The sequence below is a fragment of the Dermochelys coriacea genome, chromosome 16, assembly GCF_009764565.3.
Source record: "Dermochelys coriacea isolate rDerCor1 chromosome 16, rDerCor1.pri.v4, whole genome shotgun sequence".
Classification (NCBI taxonomy): domain Eukaryota; kingdom Metazoa; phylum Chordata; order Testudines; family Dermochelyidae; genus Dermochelys; species Dermochelys coriacea.
Window position 1 is genome coordinate 19,647,341 of NC_050083.1, and position 27,107 is coordinate 19,674,447.

At 45.8% G+C, this 27,107-nt stretch overlaps 2 protein-coding genes across 5 annotated transcripts; one reads left to right on the forward strand and one right to left on the reverse strand.

Moving 5' to 3' along the window:
• INPP5E (inositol polyphosphate-5-phosphatase E) lies at positions 1-21,421 on the forward strand. 4 transcript variants are annotated; one of them, XM_038374263.2, is made up of 11 exons: positions 1-144; positions 3,331-4,408; positions 5,630-5,753; positions 6,640-6,737; positions 7,580-7,704; positions 8,471-8,590; positions 9,720-9,827; positions 9,967-10,128; positions 10,998-11,113; positions 12,401-12,537; positions 13,776-21,421. In XM_038374263.2, the coding sequence occupies exons 2-11, from the start codon at positions 3,561-3,563 to the stop codon at positions 13,906-13,908; spliced, it is 1,971 nt and encodes a 656-aa protein (XP_038230191.1). In that variant the 5' UTR covers positions 1-144; positions 3,331-3,560; the 3' UTR covers positions 13,909-21,421. The 4 variants fall into 4 exon arrangements, 3 of the variants coding, with proteins under 3 accessions (XP_038230191.1, XP_038230193.1, XP_038230192.1); XM_038374265.2 differs by having other exon boundaries at positions 12,401-12,580; positions 13,776-15,362; XM_038374264.2 differs by having other exon boundaries at positions 6-144; positions 3,337-4,408; positions 13,776-15,851.
• Positions 17,696-27,090, reverse strand: PMPCA (peptidase, mitochondrial processing subunit alpha). The gene is made up of 13 exons (XM_038374267.2): positions 26,879-27,090; positions 25,653-25,855; positions 24,871-24,950; positions 24,501-24,583; positions 24,128-24,222; positions 23,356-23,456; positions 22,221-22,484; positions 21,777-21,869; positions 21,302-21,420; positions 20,731-20,821; positions 20,047-20,109; positions 19,397-19,541; positions 17,696-18,108 (listed from the first exon to the last, which is right to left on the reverse strand). The coding sequence occupies exons 1-13, from the start codon at positions 26,929-26,931 to the stop codon at positions 17,939-17,941; spliced, it is 1,560 nt and encodes a 519-aa protein (XP_038230195.1). The 5' UTR covers positions 26,932-27,090; the 3' UTR covers positions 17,696-17,938.
• Between the last annotated feature and the right edge of the window lie 17 nt (positions 27,091-27,107).

Here is a 27,107-nt window from a genome sequence, read left to right on the forward strand (position 1 = left end):
GCTGAAGGCGCCGGTCCCTCCTCCGGGCGGCAGGGCGCGCTGGCGGCGGGCTCCGGCCCTCCGGGCCGCGGCTGCTCGTCGTCGAGGGGCGGCCCCGGCCCGCGGTTGCCACGGCCGGGCCGCGGGCTGCTCGCTGGACTGGAGGTGAGGGCGGCGCCGGATCCTCCCGCGGGGCCCCCGGGTCGCTCGGCCTCTGACTCGCCCCCCCCCCCGCCCTTGTTGCTCTAGACACGGGGGTCCCCCCCCCCCGCCCGGCACTTCAGTGTCTGATCACACCCCCGCGGGCACTGCCCCCCCCGTGCCCCCCCCACTGGTGTGTCTCACGGCCATATCGACAGACACGCTCTGTGCCCCCCCCGCGTGTATCCCCCCCCCCCACACACTGGTGTGTCTCACTGCCATATCGACAGACACGCTCTGTGCCCCCCCCGTGTGTATCCCCCCCCACACACTGGTGTGTCTCACTGCCATATCGACAGACACGCTCTGTGCCCCCCCCGCGTGTATCCCCCCCACACACACACACTGGTGTGTCTCACTGCCATATCGACAGACACGCTCTGTGCCCCCCCCGCGTGTATCCCCCCCACACACACACACTGGTGTGTCTCACTGCCATATCGACAGACACGCTCTGTGCCCCCCCCGTGTATCCCCCCCCCGTGTATCCCCCCCCCCCACACACACACACTGGTGTGTCTCACTGCCATATCGACAGACACGCTCTGTGCCCCCCCCGTGTGTATCCCCCCCCCCCACACACACACACTGGTGTGTCTCACTGCCATATCGACAGACACGCTCTGTGCACCCCCCCCGCGTGTATCCCCCCCCCCCCACACACACACACTGGTGTGTCTCACTGCCATATCGACAGACACACGCTCTGTGCCCCCCCCGCGTGTATCCCCCCCACATACACACACACACACACACTGGTGTGTCTCACTGCCATATCGACAGACATACGCTCTGTGCCCCCCCCCGTGTGTATCCCCCCCACATACACACACACACACAGGTGTGTCTCACTGCCATATCGACAGACACGCTCTCTGTGCCCCCCCACTGTGTGTATCCCCCCCACATACACACACAGAGTGTGAGTCACACACACACACTGGTGTGTCTCACTGCCATATCGACAGACACACGCTCTGTGCCTCCCCCCACTGTGTGTATCCCCCCACATATAGAGTGTGTCACACACACACACACACAGTGTGTGTCTATCGATATGGCAGTAAGACACACTGTGTGTCTCCCCCCCACTGTGTATCCCCCCTACATACACACACAGACTGTGAGTCACACACAGGTGTGTCTCACTGCCATATCGACAGACACAATCTCTGTGTCCCCCCATACTGTGTGTATCCCCTTTACATACACACACACACAGTGTGAGTCCCCCCCAACCATACACACACACACTGGTATGTCTCACTTATTTATATGCTCAAATAAATTTGTTAGTCTCTAAGGTGCCGCAAGTCCTCCTTTTCTTTTTGCGAATACAGACTAACACGGCTGCTACTGTGAGACCTGGAATATTGACAGACACAATCTCTGTGTCCCCCACACACTGTTTATCCCCCCTACATACACATGCACAGTCTGAGTCCCAACCAGACACACACTGCCTGTGTTCTCCCCCCCACCACACACAAACACACTGGTATGTCTCACTGCTATATTGATAGACACAGTCTCTGTGCCCTCCCATCTCTGTCTTGCTCCCCCCCCCCCCATATATATAGACACACACAGTATCTGTGTCCCAGTCCCCATATGCACACACACTTGCCTGGAGTGAAATCTTTTTTATCACTAACACAAAGCTCTGGCACTGTCAGCCCTAGCTATGGGGGTTCCTGCCCCAGGAAAGGGGAGCTAGTGGGGTGGCCTTTCCCAACCATGCTGTCCATCAGGTCACTGAAAAGTCCCAGCCCCTTTGGATAAAAATAGTTTCCCCAGGCTCTGGGAGTGACCCGCCCTTTTGTGGGGTAGCATAATGTTATGGTTGAACAGGAATTAAGGCCCAATCTGGAGTCCTCCTTTTCTTTAGCCAATAAAGAAACCCTGCCTTTATTCTCTCCAGACTCTTATGCTACTCCAGTCACCATAGTAGCTTTACTAAAATTTTATTATTTGCATTACCAGCAGAACTTCTCTTACAAGTACCTTAGAAAATAATCTGTGGTATGGTGATTTGAACCCAAGAGTCTCAAAGGATTTTAGTTTATTTTGGTTTAGCTCTAAATTGGTTAGGAACCGTAAAATGAAGTAAGCTGTGCTTAAACCAAAATAAGAGCGGTTTGCATCAGTTCAACAACTTATGCAAGCTTGTGTGCAGGTGAGGCCTATGTTTCATAAGGCTCCTCTGAGGCAGGTAAGTAGTAGTATGCCCATTTTACAGGTGAGTAAATTTCCTCCGAGAGGTTAAAAGGTCATAAAGCTCCTAGTAAATGTTTGGTGCCATATTAATAATAAATAATCAGTGGTGAATCCAGGAATAGAATATCATTCCAGATTCCCAGCCACTGGAGAACATACACATGTTGACCCTATACGTGTTGAGAAGATTAAGGTAGCATTCAGGCTTGATGGATATTTAACAGGATAACTCTGACAAGATTTGCATTTCACCCCTGTCAGGTGAGACTGCTGAGCAATGTAGTGTAGTATTGCAATTTGCTTGTAGCTATCCGGACAAGCACCTTGCCTTTCTATAGGAAGAAGTTGTTTTGTGGATCCCAAGACTGTGTCCCATAGAGGGGCACATATAACGCCTAATGCTGCTGCAGCTAAGGGAGAGTCTTCTTCAACTCAAGTGGTAGTGGCCTATGTGTTTTGCAGCCACAGGTCTAACCTTAATTGATTATGGTGATACGGGATCATTACAGAACCTAAGATCATTGAAAACTTACTGATTTCTGATGCTGAATGTTTTACCTACCTGTATTACAGAATCAGCACACAGAGTGACCATCTGAAAGCCTAAAAGATTAAGGTGGTAACTTGTATGTGATTTTCATTTTCATTTCCTGCTCTGCTAAAGTGAACAAACATCCTGTCTTATAAAATGCATGGTGGGAATTTACTTCCAGTTCTGTCACATACAACCCTTGGGAAGTCACTTCACTCTTCTGGGCCTAAATTCCCCTTCTGTAAAATGTAAATAACACTGACCTTTTTTACAGGGGGCTTGTTAAGGTTTGCAAAATGCTTTCAGATCCTCTGATGGAAGGGGCTATGCAAGAGCATGATTTTATTGTGTTTATAGTATACGGCTCAGCAGGTTGTTACAGTTCTGTTTCTTTTGGGCAGTTGCAGGTTTCTTACCTCTAAGGTTTTTCCAGCCATGCATCTTGCTACTCACATAACTTTCCTGTATTCCTGGCAAAAGACTCATGTGTATTCACATTCCTGATCTCTGTGTTTCGGTTCAAACACCTGAACTTACCACCCTGGGAGCCAAAACTATACAGTAAAGGAAGATGACTCTTTGAGGGACTGACTCTATGGAGAGGGGTCCATAGCTGGTACATGGGAGGAGAATGAACCCTCCAAATGGATTTTCCGAGCATGCAGTGGCATGTATTACTTCGAGCACAGAGGGCAGAGTACTACAGGACCAGCAAGTGAAGAAGACTGGTGGAGCTATGAGGAAGGAGGCTGGTGACAGCAAGGTGCTTGCACTTGAGGACCATCCAGACATAGAATCCTTTTTAAATGACACCTTAAGATTTCCCCCTGATGAAATCAAACCCAATATGAAGATTAAATCTGTCATTCCGAAGCCTCCCAGGAAACCCAGGCTAGCGCGAGCATCATCTCTTGATGAGAAAAGCTGGAGGAGGAGGAGAGTGTTTAGAACGAGTCTGGAAAATCTGATTGATCCCGATGAGACAAGCTCCTCCAATGGCTCTCTCCAGGAGTCGTCCCTGAATCCTCCCACCAGGAGCAGAGTGGTACTCAATGGTGAACAGGGTTCTTTGCACAACTTGCAGGATGCCTCAGAAGTGAGCCCTTATGGGAAGAACAAGGGTAGCATTTCAGATTCCGAGAAACAGGTCTCTGAGGTTCCCAGTGCCTCTGTGGGGCTTATGCAGGGGAAAGAATCTTCAGGCAGCAAACCCCGGCTGTCCAAAATAACACCGCCTCGACCGCTGCCCCCCCTGGAACTCAGCGTGGCCTCTCACGTGCTGAGGACAGCTAATAGGATCGACTCAGATTATATGGATTACCAGCATTATTCTCAGAGCAGGTTTGAAAGGTTGAGCAGCAGCCTGAGTAACACCGGGCTTCACAACAGTGGGATGGTCTGCGATAGCTGTTCCACAGACTCCATGAAGTCTACGTTCAGCCTGCTCACCCCTCTTCGTGCCAAGGATGTTCGAAACAGGTATATTCTCCTTTTCATAGCAGAGAGAATACAGTATTTGTTACTAGATGGCCAACTGCCTTGCAGAATTCTGTTTGTCTGGAATAAGTAACTTGACCAGTGAGCAAATTATCATTAGTTGTTTGTTCCCTTATATTTACTGTCATGGGAAGGGCAAGTTTTTGAATGGCTGCTTTATGGCAAAGCTCCTCAGAAGAGCAGCATGCTGGGAAGAAACACTGGGGCTGGATCAATGTGTGTCCAGGAAATGTGGGGAATATTTTGAGAGCACAAGCATAACATGTAGAAAGTGCAGTCGCTGGCTGTATTAATCAAGGTTTAGAATCATAGAGCTTCCTGACACCAGCCTGAGCATTGGTCAGAGGCTGACTGGGGATCGCTTGAGAGAATTGCAAGCAGCTTTGGCAATGCTCAGAGAGCTCTCTAAATGGGATGTTGTAACTGAAAAGAGTGTTTAATACAACTTGGCTGTTTAAAAACGTCCTTTCTGGTTTAGTGTATAGTCAGGAAGCTTGCATGCTGTGAAACAGGATGATGAGTGTTCTGTTCCTTCATAAGAAGACCTCTGAGAACTCTAAGCTACTCTGCTTTGTTTTAAGTGCTTCATATCTTTAGTGTCTCATGCTTATGGCCTGGTGCCCCCTCAGGCAACGATGATCTCATCAGATTTGCCAAGCTAAAGCAGGCTTGGGCCAGCTCAGTACTTCACTTCAGTGGATATGAAAACCCCCAAGGAGCACCCGGTGCTGCAGGAAGTAGTATTACTGATTGAGTACATTGCATTATTCCTGCTGAGCCATTACTGACAGGTGCCCATGTGTTATAGGAGAGTGAGTAGAACTGTGCTGCTAGAATTGTTGTCTCTTGACTAAGATATCAAACAAACCTGACCACTTGTGAGTATTAAAAAACCATGTGACACTTTTCACAAGAGAGCGTATGGACCCTGGTGTTCTGGCCAGATTCCTCTTTTGGTGTCATGTCTTCTCTCCCTGGAAGCAACTCAATATTTAATGCTGCATTTCTGAAGGCTGTGAATATTAGCTCATTTTTTAAAGGAACTTTTAATACACGAAGTACTATAAAATGTTAAATATTGTTAAGATTTGGGTCTATTCTTGAGTGATGCAAATTAGGATTCCAGCAACCAGAACATTTGCTTATATGCCTTTTTAATAATATGGAGTTTTTAAAATATATTTCCCTCTCCTTGTTTCACAGAAGCTATTTGGAAGGCAGTCTTCTAGCTAGTGGTGCATTGCTGGGAGCAGAAGAACTGAGCAGATATTTCCCTGATCGGAGCATTGGAATATTTGTGGCCACCTGGAATATGCAAGGCCGGAAGGTGGGTACATGAATCTCCTCAATTTGGCTCTTGGCGATGCATATTTCCCCCTGTGTTTGTTAAACAGACTAGCGCTGCTGCTTCTTGCGAAATTGTCACTTTCAGTATATTTATGATGTTGATCTTCTTCTGCCTGAGTAGCTTAATCTCTAGGGCAGCTCAGCCTTCCTCCTGTGTCCTTGGATCCTCTTGCACATGCTCAGTTGAGCGGACGTGACTATTGTAATGGTGAAATTCTGTGACCTGTATTATTTGATATATAGCGAGCAGGAAGGTGGGAGATGCTGCTTTTTTATTAATATTGTGAGTGCTCCCTAGGGCCTCAATTAGGATTGGGGCCCTATTAATCTGTGTGATGCACAACTGCTTATGGAGAGAATGTCTCTGAAGGGGAACATAATTGTAACTACATCTCTGCACAGCAGAGAAATCTGAGATTGCTGCAGTCAGCAAGTGACTTAGGGATGGAGCCCGAGAGATTGAGGAACACTAGGTGAGTTCAACGGGGGATGCAGGTTCAGGACCTTAAAGATGTCTGTATATAGCCTCTAAACTCTTCTTAAATAAATATCCAAGAGAAGTTAAAAATACACACTAGGCCACGGCATTCATTGTGTGACCTTGACCAAAACTCTTCACCCCTCTTGTCTCAATTTTCATATCTACAGCATGGGTATCATGATGCTTAGCTATGGGGCAGGGAGGTTATTAGACTTGATTAATGTTGAGCGTCTCAGATCTAAAATACTATGTAAGTGCAAAATATTAGCAGTGGTCGTAAATGATTTATTAACTCATTCAACTTGAAGCCTTTCTGGATTTTCCCTCCCCTCCTTTTCCAAATGCTAGCATAACGGATGCTGTGCATTTCTTCCTTTTTTTGTAGGAACTTCCAGAGAATCTGGATGACTTCTTGTTCCCTTCGGATCCTGACTATGCCCAGGACATGTATGTTGTTGGCGTTCAAGAAGGCTGTCCAGACAGGTAGCAGAAACAGTGTAATGCAGAGCTACCCTTGTCACTTGCTAATCACTGCAGGTTTTTTTTCTTCTTTTTAAATTAGTTTTCAATACACCAAAAAATGGAATAGAATTGCCCTTGTGCTTTATTTATATTTCATAAATCTGTGAACTCCTCAGTATAAGGAGAAAACGAGTACTAGAGGGTGACTTTATTTAACCTCATAGTAGTCCTAACCACCTATCATCACCCAAAGTTTGGGCTCGGTACTCCTCTTGCTGAAGGCAGTAGCAAAACTCTCTTGATTTCAGTGGGAACCTTCAGCTCTGCTGCTGACTTGTGTGACCTTAAGTAGGGTTGCTCCCCAGGGTACTGTGAGGCATCAGGCTGGCTGAAAGATGCTGTGGATGTGCATTCATTCTTAGCATCCTTCCAAGAATTTCAGAATGCCCTCTGGCAGTTCCTGTGATCTATTGATATGTAAAACTATGTCAGAGTAAAGTTGCTGCATGCAACCAACAAGGTGCTTACTGTGTTTGCCTATAGGTTTTATATGTCCTCAATTTAAAAAGCTGTTTGTCTTCAGATCAGCCCAGTGCACCATTGTTTTGGCAGAGGAGGTTTGCCATGAAAACCCTAATATGGTAGCAGTTGCTGCACCCTCACACTGCTGGCTCCCCCCACTGCCTGCCCATTCCATTGTCTTCCTCATCACCATCACCTTCCTCTCATCACCAGTGGGCATCATTGTGGCACCTCCCAAGGGCTACATCTCTCTCTCCTACTGCCCAGAGACTGACAACTCTTCCCCTCTACATTGTCCTGTAGTTGTGATATAGCCATGGTGCTTTTGTTGTCTCCCATAGAAGAGAGTGGGAGATCCGTCTGCAGGAGACGCTGGGGCCCCATTACGTCATGCTGTACTCAGCTGCACATGGAGTTCTCTACCTGTCAGTGTTCATAAGAAGAGACCTCATCTGGTTCTGCTCAGGTACATTGTTAATTAGGCGCTGGAGATTACAGAGAGGGAAACATTGCGCTGTCACTGTGAGAGACAGGGAGGCTTGTAATGGTGGGTGGAAACCTCAGAGAGTAGCATCAGTTAAAGGTGTAAATTCTCCTTACCTGCTGAAAGTGTTTGTGATGTCCAAACTCTGCCATGCCAAATAGGACCAGGCCTTTGAGAGCTCCATGGGGGTTGTGAGCGCTAAGCACCTCTTGGGAGCAGGATAACCTACGTATTTATTATGAACCACAAGCCGGAGGGGATGGCTTTTAGGACTAAACCTCATGTTTGAAGCCTCTGGATTCCCTTCAGTTCGAGGTTCATCTGCCACCAGGATGGGTGCATCCTTCCTCCTTCTGTGAAGGCTAGATTCCCAGATAGAGAAGCTGAGTGACATTTGTTTTGCTGTGTGTGTCTCGCAGATGCCACCTTGACAGCAGAGATCCTGTCTGTGCCACATGGACCTTCACAAACCTGTGGCACTTGCTAGGTGTTTTCCCTACGTCCTGAGCCAGTGGTGGTGTGTGTTCCTGCTAACAGCCTGGCTGGGGCCCGGCCGGAGGGCGGGTGTACTGCAATGATGCATGTACAGTTTGTAAAGCGAGCTGGGATCCTCGGAGCCCTATCAACAACGCAGCAGTCTGATTAAATGACTGCTCCCTCCTCCCTTCCCCACCCTCTTTCCTCCCCACAATGCAGTTTCAATGGGCTTCCTGTAACAGCAGCAGCTTCTCTTTCCTTTTCTCTGCAGAGGTGGAATATGCCACTGTGACCACTCGCATTGTGTCTCAGATCAAAACCAAGGGAGCCCTGGGAATCTGCTTCACGTTCTTTGGGACTTCCTTCCTCTTCGTCACATCCCATTTCACATGTGAGTCAGTTACATACTTAACACAAATGTCCTGCTTGGGGGGGAAAAATTGCTTCACCTGGCTTACGAGATACTTGTGCCCATTTGCTGTATTACTTGCTGCTCTAAGGCTGACTCTGACATGGAGCTCCTGTGTTTTGCTCTTGGCAGTGGTAAAGTGTATGAATTCCTTATTTTAATCTCCTCTTTGCCATAGCACACCTCACCATTTAAGCTGTGAGCAAATCCAGTGTAGAATGAACTCCTTGTTGGCATGTCTGAACTACTGCTTCTGCTTTCACTGCATTTCTGAGATCTGAGCCTTTCCCTCTAACCACACAGCTAAAACCCTCCTCTTCTGGCTTTATTACTGTAAGCTCCTCTCTGGTCTTCCAGCACTCACTCTGCCCCCTCCAGTTCATACAGAGAACAGCTGCTAAAATCCTCTCTTGCCTCTCATTCCATCCCAGGTGCTTTGAATCCCTCCACTGACTCCTTTCTTCTCTGTTGCATCAAGTTCAGGCTCCTTGCTTTTGAGGCTGCTGCTCCTCATATATCTCCCTTTGTTTCTCATAGTTTTGTCCCATCCCTATCTCCTCCACTTTGCCAGTGATGCCAGCCTTATCGCCATTTGTCCAGCTCTCCCACATCTGTGTCTCCTTCCAAGCTCTCCCCTCCATAAAGAATGAGGGCCGGTCTACAAAGTGACTCCCCTCCCCTCATTTAAATCTCTTCTGAAGATCACTCCTACCGACTAGGTCACCTCCTTGTACATTACATTAATGGATCCTGAGAGTTAACTGCTCCTTCATGCAGAGGGGTGGTGGTGCATAACGACACTGGATTTGAAGCTGGGGATTGCAGGGTTGGGAAGTATGAGGGAAGGGAACTCACAAACCAAACTTCTACTGACACACCAAATGCTCTGTATGTTGTGTCCCCTTTCCCTATCACACCTGTCACTGCCTTTTTAATTTGTACTCTCTTCAGGGTAGGGACCATCTCATCCTACATGTTTAAAAAGTGCCCAGCACATTTTGGACTCTACCACAATCTACATAATAATGATCCATGGCGATTCTTTTTATATTCTGTACAAAATCTCCATCTTTCCACATGAATTTGCAGTGTTTATGCATCTCTCTTTCAGCGGGGGATGGTAAAGTGTATGAGAGGATACTGGACTACAATAAAACCATCCAAGCACTTGCACTTCCCAAGAACGTCCCAGATACAAATCCCTATCGATCCAGCCCTTGTGAGTAACTTGATGTGAACAGAATCCGTGTGTGTGTGTGCACGCACATGCGTGGCTAGTGGAAGGATTTGTGGGTTAACTTGCTGCTCCACCCCAAAGCAGAAATCAGGCTGATGGCCTGTCTCACTTGGCTTTGCAGCTGACGTCACAACTCGGTTTGACGAGGTGTTCTGGTTTGGAGACTTCAATTTCCGACTAAACAAGGATCGTGAGAGTGTAGATTCAATCCTGAACCAGCATCTGGAAAAAGACCTGTCCAAGCTACTGCAGTATGACCAGCTCATTAAAGAAATGAGTGATGGTAAGGGACTTGCTGCCTTCACCTTTGCTCCTAGTCCCCACTGAGTGGAGATTTCCAAGCATGTGAATGTCTACAGCCTGCTCCTTACTTCTTGGATAGCCACTGAAATAAGTGAGGGCGTTGTCTTTGGGAAGGGAAAGCCAATAGCTTTCAAATCTAATCACACTTCCAGGTAGGGGAGTAGGAATGTGAATTCTTGGGTTCTGCCTGACATTCCACATGCTCCTGCCAAAGTAGTCAATTATTATTAATCACGTCTATTATGGTGGTGCCTACGGGCCAGCCAAGACTGGGTCCCATTGTGCCGGTTGCTGCACAAACACGAGGTAGAAGATGGTCCTTGCCTGAAGAGCTTACAGTCTAAACAGACAAGAGAAACGCAGGGCAGAACACACAAGTGAACAATGTGATGGCAGCAAATGTCATGTTAATTCCACCACCGGGGTCCTAGTGCCCCTGGAGTTGGGGGAGTCTCCCCTGCACTTAGGTGGGGTGTGCTTTGCCTTTCTTTACTGCTCTGTAAACTGGAGAGAATTCCCACCTGTCTCACAGGGGTGCTTAGAGCTGATTGATTTGCAAAGCATGCGGAGGGTTGCAATGGAAGGTACCATAAACATGCCAAGTATTAGTTCTCCAGTCTTTTAAATGTTCCCTTATTAGAGATTCACCCTTAATTTGAACAGACTTTAGCTAACCCCCCGGTTATGCTGTCTGGGTCTGGTTTTGTAGCCCTGTAGGTTACTGGTTTAGTTTCTAGCCGATTGGTAAACTGCTTTTAAAATGTGTGTTGTAAATGCCCAGATGCTGTAATGCTTGGTTACTAGGGAAGAATCACTTTGTTCTTCATACTGCCTCCCCTTCCCCTACAGGGGCTATTTTCAAAGGGTTCCAGGAGGCTGCCATTCATTTCCGTCCTTCCTATAAGTTCGATATAGGGCAGGATAGCTACGACACCACTTCCAAGCAGAGGACGCCTTCATACACGGTACAGGGTTACTTATAAGCACGCTTCTGGGGAGGGAGTGGACTAACAGTCCTTCTTGGCCACTGTACCAGGTTCTCTACTCATGGCTGGGGCTCCTCCTCCTGACTGCATCTGGGAAATGGCTCTGCGTGGTCTGACGCCCTTCCTGCTGCCCGGGTGGCCTCTCTCATGCTCCAAGAGTTGCGGTGCTTCCTCTTTATGGCTTGGCCCGCTGGCCAGGTCACTAGAGTTTCACTGGTGGACCGACTATCATTCCCAGTAGTCCTCCAGTTCAAGACTATACCACTTCCCCAGTGGAGGATCGGGGAATCTGGGCCCATGCACTAATCTGGGTTCCAGGTCAGGGAACCTCGAATCAGTGACCATGGTCTGCACCATCCAAAACCTTGCTGCTATTTCCCTGGGCCATTTCCTGCTCCACCTCTACAAGGCTTCCGCTCCACCGCCCTTCTGGGTAAACCCTGCCTTCATGGCCAGGGCTTTTACTGTCCCCCTGGGCCTCCTCCTTTCCCTCTGTAAGCCCAGAGAATGACTGCAGGCTTCCTGGCCTTATACCAGCCCCGCCTGCTCCTGCCCACCTGGTCTTCAGTCTCTCTCACTGCTTCCTTGTCAAGCCTAGCTCTCCTTCAGGTGGGCCTACTTAACCCCTCTGAGCCACATTAACACTTTCCAGGCTAATGTGGGGTAAACATCCCATCACAGCTGGATAGCAGTTCTGTTCCGCTCTATGGGAGGAAATCCACCTGTTGTGGGGGACTGATGGGATGCCTTTCCCATCGCTGTGTGTCTACCTGATCAAACAGCCATGCTGGAAACTTCCACATCACCCCAAGCAGAGTGGCACATAGGGGGTGAGCTAGGGGAAGGGTCAGTGGATCCTCAAATATATGGATCCAGGATCCCCAGTCCCCTGCCAGATAGGAGGTGAGATGTGGCAGGGACAGCTATAGGAATAGCTCTTCGAGACCGGAGGGTCAGCCATGTAGAGCATGGAAGCTCATTGAGAGGGAATTCTCACCCACACGGAGAGCTGTATGCAAAGCAGATCCTTGGGTTTACAGTGCCAGATATGCATGCTTCAGCGTGCTGCCTCCATCCCAGGGTGCTGGGGTAGGGGAGAATGAGTCCTACACAGGGCTCTGAGTTCCTTTGATTGCAAGGCACTTCTAAAAGTGGAGGGTTTTAAATTAACCTGTGTCTTTAGCGAACAAGTGTTTCTCTCCAGAGCAGATAGGCAAAGGGGAGTGACCATCTGTTTCCCTCCTTCTTTCTCTCTCGGCCTCCCAGGATCGAGTGATCTACAGGAGCCGTCACAAGGATGACATCCATGCAGTGAAGTACTCCTCCTGTTCCATGGTCAAAACGTCAGACCACAGGCCAGTGTACGGGCTGTTCCGGGTGAAAGTCAGGCCCGGCAGAGACAAGTCAGTGACCTGTTTGTGCATCTACGCATGTGATCAGGCTGCAGTGAGTTCCTAGGACATGTTTCCAGTCAGGAATTTGTGGCTTATGTTGTCACAAGAGCTCCTGCGATGGAATGAATCCCCTGTAACTCACTGCAGTGTATTTTGGGTGCTTTCTGTGTAACGTTTGGACCCAGTGCCGAAAACAATAAAAAGCATTTAACCCAGCCTGGCAATAATAGAATTCCTCCTGCCAGTCCCCTTGGTCCTTCTGAGGGACATAACTTAAGTCCAGTGCATTTACCACATAGGCATACTCACCTGAGAGACAGTTCTCATTGCCCTTTATAGAGGAAATAGGGGGGCTGCCCTTCTCTCCTTGCCCAAAACTTACTTTTCCCCCTCCCTAGAAGTGGTTGCGTTTCAGTAGAGCTAGTTGTCTTCCTTGTGAGTTGCATGCCCAAGTAATTAAAAATTTTAAAGAATGTATAAATTAGAAAACAGTGCTGACTGGGTGTTTGGGAAGTCAGTGCAGTTAAAATTACTGTTTGCTCGGTTTCAGATGTGGGCGGGTTTGTGCCTGCCCACCCCCAGAACTCAATAGGTGCTCTGTTCTGGTGTGGGTGAAATGTGACCATGTCAACATGATAAATACAGAGATGTTGCTGATTCCATGACGGCAGACAGGTTTGGTGCATTGCTCCCATTCTTCTGCTCCCTGGCTACAGGATGGGAAGTAATTTATGGGCTCAGGAGGAAGAGGAAGGCTTTCCGACTCTGTATAAGTAAACTCCATCTTAGCCTGAGCGGAACAACTGGGATGAGCTGTGGAGCCGTACACATTTCAGAGTGACTTTTCTTGGAAGTTAGATAACGAGACTCGCAGGACCAGTTAATAGTTAACCAAACATTTATCGTTTCTTTTATCTATTTGACTGACAGTCATGTGTTTAAGGGCCCAGTGCTGACAGCCACTTCCTCATGTATGTCTCCCATTAATACTGGAAGCTTCATGCTTAAATTGAGGGTGTTTCCTTTTTACTACTCAGTCTAGCCTCTCCAAACAAGCCTAACTTGCTGCGACGGTAGAGAAACATTTAGTTTCACTTAATGTTAGAGCAACAGCCAGATGCCTTAGTGCAAGAGAAAATGGAAAAGTTCATTCTTGCTAGTGTTGGGTCCTTCACTAATCATGGAGCTCTAAGCCAACGTAAGTTGTGCACATTGCACAAATCTAACAGCTTTTCTTTATCTTTTAGCATCCCGCTCGCTGCAGGGCAGTTTGACAGAGAACTTTATTTAATTGGAATAAAGAGACGAATTACAAGGGAACTTCAGAAGCAGCAGGAGATAAAGGACCAAAAATCCAGCAGAGTCTGTACTGTTTCCTGACCTTAAAGCCCAGCAACAAGCTTGTAAATGGTGCCCTGGAGGAGGATTTCAGACCCAGGCAAAGATGACTTGATTCCATGTCTGCAGAGGTACAGCTCAAACTCGGTTTGAGTACCAGTTGCTGTGGCCTGTGCCAAACATCTTAAACTTCAGTTCTCAAGTTTCATTTGCATGAGCTAATCCAAGGAACTTGAGTGCTTTATTGCTGAAGAGAAAGGGAGTAAATATTCAGAACAGATGCTTCTGCTTATTCAGTCAGGTCACTTTTAGCAAAACTTCCTTTGCAAGCAACAGGATGCAGTTCGGTGGTGATTCTGGCCATACCCAAGACAAGGTGCCCCATTGGGTGCATTGTATTACGAGTGGTCTTGGATTGGAGCGGTTACTCAGGGACAGTTTTCAAAAAGGAGACAATGGTGGTTCCATCTGTTCTATTCAGTCTGTTCTGGATACTTGCTTTGTAAGTATCCATCTCAGGAGGGCATTGATGTCAGTTGTTTATTTCTTTACCTATAGCCAAATGTATTCTGTAAAATACCTAAGGGGATCAACTAGAGAACCTGAGCAGTCTCTCTCCCAGGTTGATGCTTGCTCGTAATAGTTTTGCTGTTGTGGGCCACTGCAGCAAGATCTGTATGGATGTACAGTAATCAAAGTGCATTTGAGATGGCCTTTTAATTAGTATTTATTTTTACTACTTCTGTTGTTGCTAAGGGTGCATATTAATTTCTCAAACGAGCACACGTCCTCAGATAAAGTCAGACTTTCTGAACCAATGTTCATATCATAATTTATGGATCCTCTGCAGTGGAGATCCAGTTTCTACTTCATTGAGAAATTGGCCACAAGCGTGCAGCAGCAAGAAACACTGCAGCTGAAATCAGTGGCCTCCGTGGCGTTAATGTGTAAAAATCCAGCAAAAAGTGATTTACGGTAGACGTAAAGACAGCACTAAAGAAAGCTACTTTGGGGTAGGAGAAAAATATGTTTTGACCTTTGGGAGATATTCAGAGCAAGAACCAGGAGTCAGAATAACTCAGTTCTGTTCTTTCTCTGATTCTCAGTTTGGAGAAACTATGTCCCCCCAGTGGTTGTTTCCCAATCAGCAAAATGTGGATTCTTCTGGAGGTAAAGGCACTCTTAAGTGTCAAGTATTACACTTGTAAAATGTGCGTGACAGTTACTACAGTAAAACTTCTCATGGGCATACCTTGCTTGAATCATTAGCTAAAGCTAACACTTTTTAAACCACATTACTACTGAAAATACAAAGCAAATGATTTGGAGAACGCTCCATTGTAATTCAGTATTTTGCAATCACCTACTTCCACAATAAACCTTTGGATGAAAAGGTACGTTCTAGAACATGAACAATATTGTGATCATTCCAAACTCTGGAAAAAAACCTATGAGAAGTACTACTCTTCATTGGTAATAAATTAATCACCTTTTCATGTTTTCAACAAAAATGTTGCTCTCAGTAATCATGTATCAATCCCTCCTTGAGCAAAACTTTCATTGAGGTATCTGAGGATAGAATTGTTGAATGTGTAGGAGAGCAAATGAGAATTGGCTGCTTTATTGAAGGAATATAAGGCTCAATCCTGCAAGGTGCTGAGCATGCCAACCCCAATACAGCAAGACTGAAGCGTGGGGGACTACTCACCTGCTTAAAGTTGAGCATGTGCTTAAGTGCTTTGCTCAACTGACCCGAGCACCTTATGGAATTGAGTCTTTAATGTGTCTCCCCATCCCCTTTGAAAAACACATCAGATTTTGGTTTAAGTGATATTTTCATACTGCAGACATAGCCTAGAAATTAAATTATAAAGAAAAGTTCAACTTTCTCTCTGTTTTCAGCATTTTTGTGTTAAAGCACCTGTTAGTGTGTTTTCTGTCCCAATTTCTGTTTACAAATAAAATGAGGAGTAGATTTACTCATACCTCAAATGGCATGGTTTCTAAAATTAAGCTTATTACTGAGAGGCAGATTTCCTGTGGGAACAGTACTCAGCTATAAAAGGGACCTACTGCCCATGTGCCATAAATCCTTTGCAGAGAGAGTGAAGGTTCCTGGGTATGTGAAGTAGTGATAAGATGCATAGCCCTGAGCCTATGGGACCATGCACATGCCCGGATAAATAGCCCAGAGTGAAACAGAGCCTCTGTGAATTTAAAACCGTCTCTATTTGTGCACAAGACAGGTACAGCCATCAGTCTTAGCCTTTTTTTTTTTTTGGGTTCCTTAAAAAAAAAAAAAGCCAACAAAACTGTGCACCTTAGCTAGAGCCAGCTTTCTTGCTGAGCAACAGCAGAGCTAAGTTCTAGTCAGAGCTGTGACATGTGCTTACTGCCCAGGTGGCCAGGGGCTAATCATGTCATCTTTCCTCAGCTGTAAAGGAGGATATGCTTCTTGCTTGCCTTACTAAGTGTTAATGGATTAGTTTAAAAGCACTTCATTAACTATCAATTTAACAGCCTTCTAGAAATCCATTAAGAGTTGATAACTTTCTAAACTGTCAGTCACTTTGCTCACTTACTAATCACACCCATTCATTTCAATGTCTTTATTTGTTTCCTTGACAAATATACACACCACAACTGACCGGACAAAGCTGTATGTTGTAAAACATACCATAGGTTCAAAAAGCGGCTGCATTTTGTTAGTATTAACACCACCACTTTGGGCCTGTTCTCTGGTCCAGGAACATGCACAACTTCCACTCACATGAATGGATGTTACGTGGGTGCATCTAGTAGCTGCCTCTGAACCTTCTGCTCAGTTTGATCACTTATGCAGAGTCATTTAATGGCAGCATTGAATAATTTCACTATTTAGTCTAGAAAGGTCAGAAATTTGTATATAACTGGATATTACATCTCACCTGTCAAAGATGATGGTTTCTTGTGTTAACCCTGTTATTGCTGGTATTCTTATATGGATTTCTTCTTATGGGCTTTTAGTAAGAACCACTTACCTTCAAAACTAAGCTCTTTATACAAATCACTGTCTGGTTGCTGACAACATTTAAATCAGCTCAGTCTTTCCTGGGGAAATAGGCAGTTATCAGGGTAAATTGCTTTTCTGTTAGCAAGAAACCATGAGTTGCACTTAAGGTTCAACCTAATTTCAAGTGAGCGCTGGGTGGCCACGTATCTACCACCCCACACCCTTCACAGGGGGATCTGTCTGACAGCACAGCACTTGATGGAAAGCTGTAACTAAGTAAGTATGTTATCCATGATACGTTTAACGAGAACATGCAGAAATCCAATTCAGATTATTGAAGGTATTTTACAAAAGCAGCCAATATTTACATTTTAAAATGAACTAAGTATAAACTCAGAACTTTGTCGTTGGGACGGATTGTTCTAGTGTCCTCCCTTCAACTTAATTACAGTTTTATATGTTCTCTGGACTAAGAAGCATCACATTAGCACCTTACTTTAGCAATACTTGTAACAATCCTCCCCAAGTGACAGTATTACTACTCACAGTCTACAAGATTGGAGGACAACTGATTTATGAAATGTAACTCCACCTAAATCTATTCCTTTCGTAAGGAATACAACACATTTTGGGCTACAACCACCAATGCTCAGACCTATCAAGAAAAAATAACATGAACACACTTCCCTTGCAATACAGGTTATTTAAAGCAAGTGGTAACTGTAAGAATCTTGGCTATTTCATCAGTATGCGTAGCCCTTTCACCTGTAGTGGTTTACGTTTGCTTTGCCACACTGCTATTCAAGGTGCCAAGGAGATAGGCCTACACACACAGCCTACCGCAGAAGGCAGAAGAATTTATTGATAGCCAAAGTGCTCGTTCAGAGCTGGGTCCGCTCTGTAAGCTTATACCAGCGTGAACACTTCACATTCTGAACAGCTGAAGCAGTCTCAGCTACAAGAGAAGTTCCATATTTACACCGTGTGCATGTAAATATTCTTTTTTGCAGTGACATAATCCAAAGAACAATATGTGTATATAAAAAAGTAAGTCTCCTGTTCTATACAGCATTTGCTGCTTTATCGAAAAAGCCGATACATCCTAGGTAGCCGCCCGTCCTTACTAGACAGTGCTGCTTGAATGTGTTCATATGTAGGCAATTCGGTCAAGTCACCCAGTGCAGCCACAGCTGGTTTGTTACGAAGCATTTTAGCGACCACTCTCTTGATGTCATTGGGTTTCACGTTACCTGCAGACGATGACAACAAGAGCTATTTCAAATGCATTTTAAACAGAGATAGAAGCTTTGCTCTGAAAACAGAATGATTTCATTGTGCTAGATCTATACTTGGAATGTCTGCATTTTAATCCCAGCTCTGACAAACTGTGTGTCAGATTTCTCCTTCTATCGAACGGGAGCACCAAGCTAGCTAGCTCACAAGCAGTTGAGGGTTACTTTGTAAGATACTTTGAAGATATTAAGTTAATTTATTACAAGTATGCCCAATTAAAGGGGGACATTCACAACTGCATTTCCCTCTGATTTTTAACTGTTAAATAATTGCCACAATTGTTCTGAGATCAGAGAAAACCTTTTTTGATAGTGCTTTTGTCAGGCCAGTTCTGCTGGTCAGTTGCTCTGGTTTTGGTACACAAACCAGCCCATATCACTCACGCACTACGCCCCACCCACGAGGGCCTCTCTCAGTAATGACAGCAGCAAAGGTGAAATAAATTCAGAGGCAACACACAGATGACAGAAGAGACAGGAATGGGGAGGAGGGGCAGAACTGGGCCTAGGTCTGTTCGCAGCAGCTACTCCCAGGGCTGTGCATAAAAGCCTTATGGGGCTGGCTCTTAAATTAATTTAAAAATCAAATTGATGGTGTCTCTAAGCCTTGCTTAGTGTAAATACACCCTAGGGCTACGGGGGCAAAACAAGCTCTTCCATTTGCACTGTCACCCTCCCTCCTAACACCCCATGAAGTGAGAAAGGTAGTATTCCTGTTCTACAGAGGGGGAAACAGAGGATCAGAAACATTAAGTGGCTTGGCCAGACACAGAGCAAGACCATGCGACAGCTGGGATGGCCTGGCTTCCAGTGCATTAGACAAAAAGGGCCTAATCTGAATTCTTTCCATTGATTTCAATGGGCATTGGCTCAGACTTCATCGCCTCACTAGTTACATTTGCTGTCTATATTTGAAATACCATCAGCAGCAAGGTGAGCTGGGCATTTGCCCCAATACTGACAAACAAATATTTAATCCTTAGAGCGACTGCTGTCATTGAGGGATTCTGCTGAAACTTCCCTGCCCCCCACTCTGGGGGTTAAGAGCCCATAGGAGCCCCACCCTGCTGAAGAGTTGAACCAGAACTGCAGAGGTGGCACCTGACCAAAAGGTCCTGTTTTTATCAAGGACAGGACTTAGGTGTTTATCCCACCCGAACTTGCGAGGTAGCTCCTGCGCGAAGGTATCAGCAGAGTGCACCTACAGCCCAACATGGTCAGCGCAAAGTCAGTGGGGTTTACTCACCGATGAGAGAGCACAGCTCATGAGGGAGCTTTCTTGTGTTTGTTGCCAGCACTTGCCTTCCTACATCCTCAAAGATAACTGGCCGGGATTCTAGGTTCATCATAAGCATGGATTTCAGCTGGGTCTTTGCTCGCTCCAATTCTACCTGTATGGCAACAAAATACAAAAGATTGCTTTAAACTGGTCTCAGGACTGGCAACTACTCTACCTGCTGTACATCCTCCAAGAATAACTGGAAGACATCAACATCGCATTCTGCTGTCAGCATAAGTCTGGAGCTGGGGGTGGCCTTTACAGCTGGAATGAGTCTAAAGAGGTGGGTTTGTTTTTTTTTTAAAAGGAAAAGGAAGGTGCTTGATAAGGTAACAGACGGTACCAAAATGAAGTGGCGTGAAGTCAGGCATGGGCAAAGGGTCCCTTCTTCTACATAGATATTTGACACCCGTACACACACAAAATTGATCTACAAACACCTGCCTCCTTGTGGAGATGCTCTTGTGATTACTAGACTATTAAAGACATGATACACAGTCAGGAGAAAATGTACATTCAGAATCTTACATATGAAATTCATCAGCCTAGCTAGGGCCCATTACCATAGTATTTCAGTACTGAGACTATGTGCATAAAACAGAGTTTGGGCAACTTGCCTCTCCCACTGCTCCCGCCATTAAAATGAACTCTCTTGTGATTATTTCCACCATTTCTCGGACCTGTAAAAACAAGCGAGTCTTTGAAAAAAAAAAAAAAAAAATAGAACAATGCCTGTCCATTCTCTCACCTCGGGTTTAACCAAAACAAGAAAAAAAGATCAAAAACCAGTGATCAGCAGGACATGACTTTCCCTTTTCTCCTTTTGGAGTCTGAAAGATTCAAACCCCTCCCTTGCTGAACTGCATGAGTACAGGAAAATTGTAGTAGGGCACCACAGAAGCAATTCCCATCATTGAGAATGGAGCTTTACCAGAAGGGGAGTGAGGCTGTGCAGAGCACTTGAGCCATTTAGGGAAGATGTTTATAACAGTGGGTCAGGAACACACAAACCCAATTCATCTTTATACATAGTCAGCTAAGTGGGAAAATAGGATACTCTCTTCCAGAGTAGTGAACTTTCACAATGCCAGTAACATTTTACAGTTAGAATTGGCCATTATGAACATGCAACCCCACTACAAAACAACATATCATACCCTGTAGGTGTGAATGACAAAGTCTGATGTGTTATATGCAACTGATAGTCGTTTTTTCCATATTATCATTAGCGGTTATTGAAATTAAGTCAGTGACAGACTTACCTTTTATGAATTTATGGCTTGGGATAGAAGAGTACATACCTGTCGAGGATCTGCACTGGAATGAATACACAAGAGACCTGTATCTTCATAACTGTGATGGTAAGAGGTTGCATTATACATCCAGTGATGCCTGTAAGTACAAGAATGTGCATCTGAGTGCTCTATAACTAACAAAAGACAATACACTCCCTGCTTCATCTTCAAGATAGGATTCCCAAATGCTGATTGCAATTCAAACTATCAGTCCAATCGTCAGGAACATGTCTCCGCTCCCCTGATTATTTTCTTCTATGTATGTCTGCCTTCTACTCGCCTCCCCACTGTTTCGACAGGAGGAGGATACTGTGCAGGAACAGCTGCATCAACTGCTGATTTTCACAATTTTTTCCCCCCAATTGAGGACTTGGGCCAGTGGAGGATGACAGGATCCCAGGGCACCTGTGTGCTCAGTTGAATGACACCCACCTCCTCCCAAATAAGCCATGTCTGCTTCTAAGAGCTGATTTTTAAAAACTGGACATATTTAGGCTTTCATGTGAGGCCTTCTCTTCAGGGCCCTCATCAAAGATGAGTCCTTTGGCAGCATTCCTTGAAAGGGAGGTAAACACACCTGTTGAGCACATTAAGATACAGACGGGTGAACATGCCCTTGCCAGGCCCTCCGGCAGAAAAGGAGCCACCGCCTCCCATCATCATGTTTAATACAGCGAAGGGAATGAAGTCTTCCTCCTGAATCACAGTGAGAGAATCAGTGGAGCTGCAGTGCCTCTCGGTGCTCAAAGGGAAGTGGAAGAGGGAAAATACCAGGAGAAAGGCCCCGATGAACACAAGAAGCCATGCAAATATTGGTGCATAGCTCCAAGATCTAACTAGCGATACACGTGATAGCACACTCCTGCATTTGAGTCTGATGGCAAAACCTTTCCCAGCCTCCCATCAGGCAACTGCTGGAAAAAGCTCCATTGCTACCTGCATGCGTCTGTACTCTGACACAAAATAGCTCCAACTTTTGAACGATGACATGGTTGCTCAAGGTTTTGCTAGTTTAGGGTGTGCACAGCAGTGACTTTTGGGACAGTGCTTACCAAAAATGAGCAGCTTTCTAACCCAATCATGATGTGGGTCAGCTCAGGGATTGGGGTAGGACCCAAACTCACATCCGACATGTCTTTTTCAAGCTGTGGGGAGAGAGAACAAATTAGGCTTGAATTTCACCTTCAGAGCGTAACCTGGTAAATTACAGAAATCAAACGGGTTGCCCAGCAGCAGCCACAATGGGTGCACACAGAGCTGTTAGAAGTGCAGGCTTATGAACTTGCATCTGCACTAGGCAACTGCATGTACAAAGGAGCACTAATGTAATTAGCTGTTTTGTGGGTACAAATGCTGCTTATCACAAGTTCAAGAGGTGCCTTTTTGAAAACGAAGACCTACCACTATGAATGAAATCAAAGGAGCTCGAATCTATTACTGTACTTTAACACGAGGAAGTCGCATGATGCACTGATTAATTCTTGCTTTTATTTTACCTTGATGATTCCTCCTGTGTACTGTGCGACGGATTTGTCAACTTGCTTGGGCTTCTCGCTTCTCCACACTGGATCTACATCAAGCAAATACTTCCTGGCACACTCCACCAACTGCTCATGCTCTATCCCAACCCCAGCCAACACCATCCGGTCAGGTGTATAGTAATTCTGCAGATATGAATGGAGCACTTTCTGATCCATTTTCTCTATGTTTTCCACGGGGCAGAACCTGTTGAGTCCCACGGTGTTCTCCCTGTAAGCTGCCTATTGGGAGGGCGAACACACAACCACCCTTAGTTTAGAACACACAATGCTTTGTTCTCCCTCAAAATTATGAGTGCCTTCCTTTGCCCACTTAGGCTAATGTAGATGCAGTAAGAGAGAGAACACATACTGAGCATCATTTCACTTGTGCCCTGCCCGCAAAGATAAGTTATAGCAGGAGAGGACTGGGTAACTGTCAGGTTTGAAACAGCTAGACTAACTGGACTCATAGGATCAACAAAGCCCTTCATTCTTTTGAGGAAGGTACAGTAAACTTAATGGACTCAATGTACATGGCACTTCCAGAGGCTTTAAAAATCCAAGACCCTGTTTGCTGTATGTGGATATTAATGATATCATGGCCCTTTTTGTAAGAGCAGGGGTTTGTCCAGTATCTATAGCCTATACTTTCAGGGGCAGGATCGCGCCCGCCTCAGCAGAACCAGTGCCCAGACTTCAGTGGTGTTAGATGAATAGCTTGGATCCTTGGGGAGAAAGAGCACTACATAAATGTAAGTCATCATCCTGGAGATGCAAACAGGAAAAACAATGAAATGCTGGAGACAGGAAGTTCTAAAAGAAGCATGAAGTCCAAGCATCAAGCACACTATACAAAGATGGCAGTGTGAATAAGCTCTGGTTTATGTTGGAATCTTAACTGCCCCTTTCTTGATTTTGTACCTCATGCAGAATCTAGAATTTCAAAATGGAGGTGTAAGCAAAATGCTCCCCAAATTCTATGTTAGCGTAATAAAAGTGTGTTTATAGACCAGATAAAAAGCACCAGTGAAATTAAGTAAAGGGTGAGAAAGAAACTGCATCACATATAGCAGAGAGCAATGTGTGCGAGACAAACCCCACAGCAGTTTACCGCATGTATCATCTCAGTTAGTAGAGGCTCTGGATCAGGTCTCATATTCAGATCTTCGAGCTCAAACTGCACAGCCATTCGAGTCATCTCAATTTCTTCATCTACAGTGAGATAAAACAAAGGCTATGAACCACTGTCCAAAGTATTGAATAGGTAATGAACTCCCTGGGTCCTGCACAGACAATGAGGAGCACCATGTTGGCTCCAGCAGAATCTCTGAGGTCCAGAAACAAAGAAGCCCAAATCAAGAGGGGTGGGGGAAAGAATCCATACACACGATTCAGTCTTAAGTAAAACACTGAGGCTGATAGGAAAGCAGCAATAGATTCGATCCATTTTCAGACTAGGGCAATATTATTCTTTGTTCATCTTCTCAGATGAAAGCAAACAGTCTAAAACAAACCCTGTTGCTAGAAGGAAGTGGAAATGACTGGCCTGTCTTATTAGCATATTAACTTTCATAATAAAAACATTCTATAGCAATTTAATGTTTGCTCTAATCCTCCAATACTCAACACAGACTTTATAAAGTCTTTAAATCAGTAGGATGTAATGAACGATAGTACTGAAATAAAGGAATGCATCCGATGAAGTGAGCTGTAGCTCACGAAAGCTTATGCTCAAATAAATTTGTTAGTCTCTAAGGTGCCACAAGTACTCCTTTTCTTTTTGCGGATACAGACTAACATGGCTGCTACTCTGAATACGGAAATAATTGTGTCATGTGACGTCTAGGTATCCTTTCCTGAAACAGTGACTCAGATTCTCACACCTGATAACCTGGGCTGTAGTACTACATCAGCCAGTAGATTGACCACAGTGTCTAGGCCTTTGGCATCAGCAGAAACAGCATACATTGTGGTATCCCTGCAACACAAACAGATGTTTTGCATTCAGTTTACAAGTGGAATATATGAACTCCTGGCAATATTTGCCCAGTACTTTGGAGATAGTAAAGCGCTAAAATTCCTTATTTTATGTTCACACTAGCATCCTTATTGCAATTTGCCACAAAGAGATTACTCTTGCTATTCAAAAACAAAGTCATTGTTGTGGTGGAACAGAAAATCAAGTTCAGTCATGCATCACTGTCAGCAATCATGACAACTATTCATGCATGGGGAAATACAGAGTAAGATGTGTACCTTGATGCTTGACAATCACAAATACCCCCGTGCTTTTCCAAGGTGAGAAGAATTTCATCTTTGCTGCCAAACTGGGCTGTAGACTAACCCAAAAAAAAAAAGTGTTAAGGCTTATGAAATGTGTCTATTTACCCATTTGTTAGTGTGATCTAATAAACTGAAGCACTTTTCTTTTTTTCCCCACTTGAAGCAAATAAATACTTAGAGCTTGAGCTGCATTCCTTAAAGTCAATAAGAATCTTGGGTGCTCAAGGAAAGCAGACTTGGGCCTTCTGAGAATAATTACAGCCACACTAATAACTGAGGTTAGGTTTTTGTAAGTATTTAACACAGAAGCTTTAGGAACCTTATCGTCATAAACAATACTTACAGAGAAAGCCAACTTTTCCAAAAAGTGTGAAATGCCGCTAAGGTATTTTGCTTCATGTCTTGATCCTGAATTTATAAGAACTTACACAAAAAAAATTTTTAAAAAGTGTTAATATTTATTTTAACCCTTAGCCTATTCACTGTTTTTACAAGCATGAGAAAGCATATGACTAGTGAAGACCATCTCAATTTAAAACATCATAATTTCAATGCATTCAATTATTTTTAAGTAAATATTTAACTACCATATCGCTAAGAACTTAACTTCACTGCAAATTTCATTTGAGTTATAACTCAAGTGTTGCTCCTGTCCCCACACAAAACCCCTTGACGCAAGTGAGTCAAGTTGGCTGGCCCACTGGGGTATAGGCCAAAGCTCAAGTTAACGCAACTTATCAGCTGCCAACTCTGCCACTTGGTACAACTCTAGTGTTATTTTGCAGTGTGGCTGCTCTCGCTTGAGCTAGGCTAACTCAAGGGGAGTAACTCAAGCGTAGATAACTTAAGTTAACTGTGCAGTGAAGACAAGCCATTAGGTATGTCTGTATTGCGTTGGTACCTAAATACCAAAGCTGCTCCCAATTAAGTCAATGGGAATTTGGCCACTGATGCCAAAGCAGGATGTGGTCCTCTATATACAGTAGATCCAAATGCAATGATTCCTAGATTCCAAAGCCAGAAGGGACCATTGTGATCATTGAGTCTGACCTGTATAACACCAGTCATAGCACTTCCCCTGAGCAGTGAAGTCTGCTTGCCTGCTTGAAGTCATTCAGTACTTACTCCCTACAGTACAGAACTGTCCAAATTTGTTTTGTGACGCAATCCGCAGTCCGTTCTCTAGCGTTGTAACTTTGGTTTCAAATTTCTCCTGTCCGTCAACTGTTGCGAAGACAGGCTTAGGCACTCCAGGCAGAGGAGAAGTGAGAGGGACACCGGGGCAACCACCACCACTGCTGTATTTTCTGTAGGCTGCCAGGCCAAACCTAGATCAATCATAGACATTTGTATAAAAACACTGATCAGTGCACCGGACCTCAGTTCATCAAACAGGCTTTTAGTAACAACTGAGAGTGGATGCTTTGACTGTGAGGATTATGGCACTTCCCTACTTTGCTAGAGTGTTGAGAAGATAAAAATCCCCTCAGATACTACAGTGCTGGGGGCCACATAAGTAGATACATGGAATCAACTGGCCCTGACCTCACTAGTGACAGTCATACTGCCAGAAGGTTGTTGAGGTTTCCAATTCTGTCCATCAAGGGCTATTCAACGTCCAGCAAACTATGAAGGAGGCTAAAATGTTCCCACAGTCACGTGGTTGAGCAAATGGGCTCCTAGCCAAACAAAAGCCCTGCATGATGCCCCAAGGGAAGGAGGCTGGGTAGGTGAGAGACAGATATGCTTTCATTTATGCCCCCTTATTTATGGGCAGGGTCAGGACCTGTGGGGATCTTGTGAGGTCACTTGCCGAAGAGCAGCTAAGGGTGTGCAGGGTCCTGAAGGCAGCATCCCCGACATAGATCTTGGGGGTTCCTGTCAGAGGAGAGCCTGGGGGTGGCACCCAGGTTCTTGGAAAAGTGATGGTGAAGCAATTAGGAGTCACTGATGAGTGGGTTTGGGTGGGGGAGGTTTCTGGCAGTGGAGGGGTGTCTGGCAGGGGGCACTGGGGAGGACCAGGATTCTTGAGTCTCTGGCAGGAGGAAGAGCTCGGGGGGAGCAAGGGCCTTGGGGCCCCTGTCAGAGGAGAGGCGGGGGGACTCTCTGGGGGAAGGGTTATGGGTCACTGATGGACGGAAGGGTGGGGAGTCACCGGGGGCTCCATTGGGGGGAAAGGTGAGGGATCACCGGGGGCGCCATTGGGGGGAAGGGGGAGCGGGTTATGGGGGGAATCTAGTGGGGGGAAGGGTCACGGGGGGGTCATTGGGGTCTCCAATAGGGGGGAGAGCGAGGGGCCACGGGCCGCTCTATTCAACTACTCTTCGGGTGGGGGAGGAGGCAGCTCTCACCTGCGAGCCGGGCCCCACGCGCCACCCCGAAACCGCACCATGTTCGCCGCCATCTTATGTCCGGGGAGCCCCGGCCTCGGCCGCCTTCCCCTTCCGCCCGGCTGCCCGGCACGGAAACCACGCGGGTGGCGCAGGGCGGAGCTAAACGCGTTGGAGGGCGGCGCTTGCTGGTTGGCCAATGCCGGCGAGGGGTGGGGCTGAGTGTCCGGAGGCGGGTTCTCAGTGGCTA

Bases quoted from the DNA above. Each gene is read 5' to 3' on its own strand.
- PMPCA (XM_038374267.2), bottom strand. From the start codon at position 26,931: ATGGCGGCGAACATGGTGCGGTTTCGGGGTGGCGCGTGGGGCCCGGCT. The intron at 25,856-26,878 runs GTGAGAGCTGCC...TGATTGATCTAG, and splicing joins GCGTGGGGCCCGGCTCGCAG to GTTTGGCCTGGCAGCCTACA. The intron at 19,542-20,046 runs GCAAGTTGCCCA...GTTGCCATACAG, and splicing joins TGGCGGGAGCAGTGGGAGAG to GTAGAATTGGAGCGAGCAAA.
- INPP5E (XM_038374263.2), top strand. From the start codon at position 3,561: ATGAACCCTCCAAATGGATTTTCCGAGCATGCAGTGGCATGTATTACT. The intron at 10,129-10,997 runs GTAAGGGACTTG...CTTCCCCTACAG, and splicing joins CATTAAAGAAATGAGTGATG to GGGCTATTTTCAAAGGGTTC. The intron at 12,538-13,775 runs GTCAGTGACCTG...TTTATCTTTTAG, and splicing joins GTCAGGCCCGGCAGAGACAA to CATCCCGCTCGCTGCAGGGC.